Below are 7,338 nucleotides of genomic sequence, written 5' to 3'. Positions count from 1 at the left end.
GGGGTGATAAACATCCCCCCCCTTTCAGGGGCTGCTCAAGTAATTGTCATGTTTGGTTCTTCCTCTCAAAGCTAGAGCCGCGATACACTCACAGTGAGGTCATGTGAGGTGTTCTACCATTATCTCTACCTTTCAAGCCACTGATACAGAAAATAAACCTAAGCAATGTATTTACATAGACAAAAACTCTTCCCCTGCCCTGCAAAATCAATATAATTACAACTGAAACAGCAGGCTGATTGGCAAGGTCAACACCAAATGACCTGCTCACACCACAAGAGAGCGACCATTACCGAACAGGATAAAACCACTTGCAGTAGGTACATAAAAGTTTGCTGTTAGCCTGTGTACAAAGCAGCTGTGTCATGTACTTACATTCACATACAGACGTGGAAAGCAGTGCTTCTGCCACAGTGAAGGGAAAAGGTAAATTGAGAGGAAGGTAATAAGCAGCCAAAGCCACGTAGTTAATTTAAATACTTCATCTTGAACAGCAACCTCAGAAGGCACACAAAAGAAATCAGGACAGCTCAGTCAGCCTTCAATGACTCAAACACTGACACACTGTTTCTTTCTCAAGATATAGGGAGAGTTCTTAAAAACACAAGTGGAAGATGAACATCCTGGCTTCCTTTACTGGTCCCCCTACCATGCCTTTGCAGATTACAAAGTACAAAAGTAGGATTATATACACATGAAGAACAGCACATAGGTATTACATTATCTCAAAGAGCAGTATGAGGAATTATTCAACCCGATTTTGGTCTTTCAGCGATCCCAGAACTAGACATCAATCAGTTAATGTTGAAGGCTGAGCTACCTTCATCTATATTTTACAGCTACGCGGAAGCATACATATTCCCTCCCACACCCCCCGTCAACTTCACCTCGTAGAACGAGCCTCGTTTCAGATTAAATTCGCCTTGCACAGAGGTACTGACCACTGCTACAGAGCAGGCCAAACAGTATCTTGAGTGGCATAATCAGCATTTCCAAACAGCAGCAACAATACAATACATAGGTTACTCAGAAGTTGAAGGCATTTACTAGGTTCCTGGGTTTTTGCATGAATGCCATGTTGCTTTCTATATTGACTTAGAAAAAAAATAAAATTTCATTTTAAGCTGTTTTACCAAGGGCAAGAGTTTTATTTTTTGACTCTCCTTGGGACTTTGGGTTCTCCTAGCACTACAACAGAAACCCCCCCATTTTAAATTATACGAAAAGTTGCAAATCAATTTCTAAGAATCATGCAAAAAGCCACTTGCAGCAGCCCATCATACACTATCAGGCACAAAGAATGGAAGTGGTTTCTATTAATATAACCCATGCTTCCCCCCCAAAGTTCTCACATTCAATTATTTCTTAAAAAAAAAAAAATCAAGCTTTTTCTGTTACAGAGTGCAGTGTAAGTGTATCAGAGGAACCATTATCTGAAACAAGTTTTCAAACGAAAGAGGCTTTCCCAAAGCTTTTATGTAATAATTTCAACACAGACAGAGTAAGTATGTTTATTGTTTTTACAGCAGAATGCCCCAATTTAAGAACAAAATTGCTAGATGTTCAGCTGTGCAAAATGGTACATAGTGCTTCAGTACAAGTGGAAAAGAACATGATTTGTTAGCAAGTACTTTCAAATACAATTTTATGGTCCTAGAAGATAGGACTTGAAACCGGGGACTGATCCACAGGCAAACAATTTTTTCTGCCTAAATTGGACCCAGCCACTTTGGACCCAGAACCAACGCCACTCACTCCTCATTGCTGGGGGGGGAAAAAAAAAAAAAAAAATAATTGCCACACTGAATTGCCAGATTCAGTGTCTTCATGCATGTTACTGAGAAATGGATCAGTCCTCTATGTCAGTTTCTAGCCCCATCTACAAGTATCATCTGGCTCCGATAAATAAGACTCACAGGAATTTCTTGAAGGTCAATGGTCCATAATGGTAGTTATTCTACATGATCTGCTCAACTTGATTTCCAACTCTAGTTAGGCTGCTTAAATGACTTTCTTGAATTCATCGTACAGCACAAGCACAAAAGCACCCCCCATTCCTCTGAGAACATTAGACCATGCACCCTTGAAGAAGGCCTTTCCTCCCTCATCCCTTGCAATCTTCCGCCAGCAGTCAATTGTTCCAGAGTACATGATATCAGCTGTAGAAAAAGAGCAAAAAGTCATTTTTAACTCCTATAATTGTATCCAAGGAGTTTTTAACAACTACCCTGTTTCACTCTTCTAGCTGCTTTGCAATGTCCCCAACTACATTTTAAGACCGTAACAAAATACTAGTTCAGGCAATAGAAAAGCTTCCTATCTGCTTGTCTAGTTATTAAAAGCTAAGTCAGATAATAAAAATGTTACGTGTTCTTTTTGGCAACTATACTGTCCCCTAACTGCCTTCGTTTAATTTGTCATTGCAAACAGGCAGTCCATTTGCTCATTTCATACTCTATAAAGAAAAGTCCTCAGCATAATTCCTGACAAACACCACAAGTTATGACCCTACTGCATTTCCTCATATATTTTAAACGTAATAAAACTTAAATCAGATTTATGGAACAAGGAACTGTAAGTGCTGAGGGATGACTATTAGGAAAAAAGTACCCCATCTTGTTAATGCTATTTAAAGAACTGCACAAATTAACAGCCCACCTCCTTTGCGTCCTGACTGCATCATCATTCTACGCCGCACTGTATCAAAAGGATAGGAGACCACACCAGCCACAGCAGTCACCGTCTGGGCAATCATCCAACTGATAACAATATGAGTATTTCTGGGATCTGGGAGCATGCCTGCAATAAAACAAAAAGTAATTAGCTTTTTATCTTGTACATCCTCCTCCAGTTCACTCATTACGTAACAGCTACCTTACTAGATGAAACATTACAAAGCCATACTTTGAAGTTACACCAATACAATTGATAAAATTTAAACATGCTGAAGCAGTATTAAAAAAAGTCAAGGGAATTCACAGGATTTTTTTCTTCCTCTCTTTGATTACCTGTTGTAATCAAAACAGGTAACGTTTAGGCACCAGGATGTTTTTCAGACCGGAATGAGAAGATATCTAACTATTGTCTACTCTTTTCAGAAAGAGTGTCACTAAAATAAGTCATTGTCCCTGTGCATTATATTAAACTATAAACTAGTGTCAACAACCTCTATGCCCAAATGTCAAGCTTAACAAACAAGTGCTTTGTAAAAGCACTGCTCAATCCCATTCTGCTAAACACACTTGAATTGGTTTAATATAACCACAGTAATGCACTGAACAAAAGAACTTTTAATTGTGTATGGTTACCAACATTCTTTGCCGGCGTTAGGAAAAGCTCCATTAAAGACACGTACAAAACCAGGAGTATTTGCGGTAGCCTGCTGCCACCAATATATGCCCGAGTTTTGCCTTGAACACTGCAGTGCCACTGCAGTTGGCACCAATACCCGCTTCCACCTCCACCGTCACATAAGCTATAGTTATTACAGACAAAGTAACATCCAAGAACATACATAAAGAGACAATACAATTCTGAAAATCAGTTTATCAGATCCTTTCTGAAATTTTACCTTTTGCTGTATCATAGATCCCAAAGTAGGCAGCTCTATAGATGATGATGCCTTGGACAGAGACATTGAACCCTTGATACAAGCCACGCAGACCATCAGACTTGGTAATTTTGACTAGACAGTCCCCCAGACCAGAGAATTCTCTGTCTGCACCAGCTTTTCCGACATCAGCAGCCAAACGGGTTCTTGCAAAATCCAAGGGGTAGACAAAGCAGAGGGAAGTGGCTCCAGCTGCACCACCAGAAGCCAGGTTACCAGCAAAATACCTCCAGAATTGAGTGTGCTTGTCTACACCTCCCAAGAACACCTGCTTATACTTATCCTTGAAGGCGAAGTTGAGAGCTTGAGTTGGGAAGTATCTGATGACGTTTGCCAAGTTTCCTCGCCAGAAAGACAGCACCCCTTGTTCCTTTGGAATACGCACTACACAATCGATGATACCCTTGTACTGCTTATCAGCGGCAATTTGTTTACTTGCATGTTGTACCTGCAAATAAAAAAAATACGTATTTTGACTGTATGCCTTGGCAGGCCTGCAGTACAGCTGGGCTGAAGTCTGCTTCTACTATAAAACAAAGAGCTGTTAGGCCTGAATGCTTCATGACGGTTGTCCATGAAGGTTAAGCCCCTCTGAGTCATGATAAAGCAGCTCTAATAGCAAACTTCCAAGCAAAAGCTCCCGGGTCAGTCTGACTCTCAAGACTAGAAGAGCTGTGCATTTATTGGTATTTTGGTGAAGACCCAAGAATTCAGGGATTGACTAAATTCTCAAGAATTAGAGGTGTAGGTTTTACACACACGCAAAAGAAGAGAGTGAACGTGAAGGAAGAACCATGGATACAGGTGGGTCTTCTACAATCCTAAGAACCAGGAATAAGGGGTAACATTGATTCCTAGCTTCTTCGCAGCTCAGGACTTGCCAGAATCATAAGGGCCACCCGTGAGGAGGAAGGGCGAACGCAAGTACGCGCAGGCCAGGCCTCCCGACAGCTCTCACTGACAGCGGCGCCGGGGCCTGCGGGCGGGCGGCCTGACCCATCCGCATCACGCCCAGAGGACTTCCAGCCGGGGCTGGTGGTGGGGAGCGGCGAGGCGGCCGCCAGGCCTGGGCCCGCCGTCCCCGGCCAAGGTCACTCGAGTCACCTTGGGGCGCCCCCCACGCCCCGCCCCGCCCCACGGTGGGGAGGCGGGAGGGGGGGTAGGTCACGCCAGGCCGCCGCGCGCCCGCCGCCGGCGCCCTACCCGGCCCCGCCCCGCCGCCGGCCCAATGGGCTGCTGCGGCCGCGCCGTCACGTGAAGGTCACCAAGATGGCGGCGCGCTACGGCCCGCCCGGAGCGGGGCGGCAGGAAGTGACACCGGCAGCCGCCCCCCTCCCCCCCACCCCGTCCCCGCATAGCGGAACCGGCTTCCCCGCCGCCGCCGCCGCCGCCCACGTGACCATCCCCCCTCCCCCCAGCGGGCCGCCGCCTCGCCCGCGCCCTTTGTTCTGCGGGGCAGCGCCTGCCCGCACTCCTTCCGTCCTTCTCTCCCGCCCAAGCCGGGCCTCGGTGGGCGCCGGCGGCGGTGGGGGGGGTGGAGAAAGCGGGGGAAGGTGACGGGCTGCCCGGTCACCGCCGCGCCGCTGACCTGCAGCAAAAGCTTGACCCGCTCGATGGGCGCCACCGCCGTCTTGCTGATGGCGGCGGCGACGCCGCCCGCCAGAAAGTCCTTGAGGAAGGAGATGGCCTGGTCCGCCATGTTGAGCCGCCACCGGGGGAAGAAACGCCGCTGCCGCTCAGGCCGAAAGGGCGGGACCGGCGCCGCGCAGCGGCTAAATGGCGGGCGCCGCCGGCCACGCCTCCCGACGTCCCATTGGTCGCGCCGCCTCAGGAGGCGGGCCACCGCCTCAGGGATGGTCCCGCCCCTTCCCCCCGCCCCCCCTCCCTTCACCGCCCCTGCGGCGCCAGTGGCGCAGCGCCGCGTCGCCCAGGGCGGCTCGGGCCGGCCGGTAACCTCTGCCCGCCCGCCGCCGGCACCGGCTGGCCTCGGTGAAGGGCGAGAGGCCTCGCCTCCGCCCCCGCCCGGCCTGTGCGAAGGCGCTGGGTGAGCAACGGCCATCCGCAGGCCGTGCCGCGGCCCGGTCCCGGGCCGCGGCACGGCCTGCGGATGGCCGTTGCTCACAGAATAACGGTCGCTATAATCCGAGCACCGGATTTGGGGTACAGGTTTGTGAGCCCGCCCGGTCAGGGAGTGGGGCAGCTGGTTTATGGCCAGTAACAAGTGGTGTTCCCCAGGGCCGTGTATTAGGGCTTGGTTCTGTTTAACATCGATGATCTGGATGAGGGGATCGAGCGCAGCCTGGTTAAGTTTGCAGACAGCGCCAAGTTGGGTGGGAGTGTTGATCTCCTTCAAGGCTCTACAGAGCGATCTGGGCAGGCTGGATGGAGGGGCTGAGGCCAATAGTATAACATTCAACAAGGCCAAGTGCCGGGTCCTGCACTTGGTTCACAACAACCCCATGCAGCGCTACAGGCTTGTGGAAAGGTGGCTGGAAAGCTGCTTGGTGGAAAAGGACCTGGGGGTGTTGGTTGTCAGTGTGCCCAGGTGGCCAAGAAGGCCAACAGCATCCTGGCCTGTATCAGGAATAGTGTGGCCTGCAGGACTAGGGAAGTGATCATCCCCCTGTACTTGGCACTGGTGAAGTTGCACCTTGAATACTGTGTTCATTTTTGGGCCCCTCACTCCAAGACATTGAGGCGCTGGAGCGTGACCAGAGAAGGGCAACGAAGCTGGTGAGGGGTCTGGACCACAGCTCTTATGAGGAGCGGCTGAGGGAGGTGGGGTCTCCTTTACCCTGGAGAAAAGGAGGCTGAGGAGAGACCTTACCACTCTTGACAACTACCTGAAAGGAGGCTGTAGTGAGACTGGGGTCAGTCTCCCAAGTAACAAGCAATAAAACGAGAGGAAATGGCCTCAAGTTGGGCCAGGGGAGGTTTAGATTGGATATTAGGAAAAATTTCTACATCAAAAGGGTTATCAAGTACTGAAACAGGCTGCCCAGGCAAGTGGTTGAGTCACAATCCCTGGAGGTATTTAAAAGACATGTAGATGTGGCGCTTAGGAACATGGTTTAGTGGTAACTTGGCAGTGCTAGGCTAACAGCTGGACTTGACGATCTTAAAGGTCTTTTCCAACCCAAACTATTCTATGATTCTAACCAAGCAAACTAGGATGATCATTTGGTGGTGACTGTTGGAAGCCCATGTAGGATGGGGCCCTGGGTCGCAGCAGCAGCCATTAGGTGGAGGGGAGCCGATTTGGGGCATTGGGTGCCAGTAGGTTTTACTCCATACTTGCCACCCTCAGGGTAATGGTGATCGAAGGCATCTCCTTGTTTCCATGTTCTGTTCCCACCTGCTCCTCCTCACCATGGCAGTGCCAAGTATCACATCACCGCGCTTTTCCATCAGTCACTCAACTGATCTGAGACAATGAAGTGCCAAAGAACTGCGATTTCCTAGAGGAACAATGGGGAAGTGTGGTCCCAGCTTCTTGTGTGGTACCCATGTTAGATGCTGTGAAAAGCTCTTCTGCAGGTTGCCTGAGCAGGTTATCAGGGCAGGGCCTATCTGCCTCTAAAAAGACAGGTCTGGTCTCTGTCAGTAATTTCTGCTAATTTTATTTTATGCTGAAAGTGAAATTTTACACCTAATGGCCAAACTTCTGTCTGAAATTATACCTATTCTAAAAGTAAGTCTTGAAATTGTTCTAGCTGGAGGGCATTAGT

General features: G+C 48.8%; 1 protein-coding gene across 1 annotated transcript; it reads right to left on the bottom strand.

The window, feature by feature from the left end:
- Positions 1-1,497: 1,497 nt before the first annotated feature.
- Positions 1,498-5,415, bottom strand: SLC25A6 (solute carrier family 25 member 6). Its single transcript, XM_074607594.1, has 4 exons — positions 5,199-5,415; positions 3,572-4,058; positions 2,659-2,799; positions 1,498-2,159 (listed from the first exon to the last, which is right to left on the bottom strand). Exons 1-4 carry the CDS (start codon positions 5,307-5,309, stop codon positions 2,002-2,004), a joined length of 897 nt encoding a protein of 298 aa, XP_074463695.1. The 5' UTR covers positions 5,310-5,415; the 3' UTR covers positions 1,498-2,001.
- Positions 5,416-7,338: the final 1,923 nt, after the last annotated feature.

This window comes from Larus michahellis, chromosome 1 (assembly GCF_964199755.1).
Source record: "Larus michahellis chromosome 1, bLarMic1.1, whole genome shotgun sequence".
NCBI lineage: Eukaryota > Metazoa > Chordata > Aves > Charadriiformes > Laridae > Larus > Larus michahellis.
This window is presented reverse-complemented; position numbering and strand designations above follow the sequence as displayed.

Excerpts from the sequence above, each read along its gene's own strand:
- SLC25A6 (XM_074607594.1), bottom strand. The coding sequence starts at position 5,309 with ATGGCGGACCAGGCCATCTCCTTCCTCAAGGACTTTCTGGCGGGCGGC. Across the intron at positions 2,800-3,571 it reads GATCTATGATACAGCAAAAG|GCATGCTCCCAGATCCCAGA; the intron begins GTAAAATTTCAG and ends GTTTTATTGCAG. Across the intron at positions 2,160-2,658 it reads GCAGTCAGGACGCAAAGGAG|CTGATATCATGTACTCTGGA; the intron begins GTGGGCTGTTAA and ends CTTTTTCTACAG.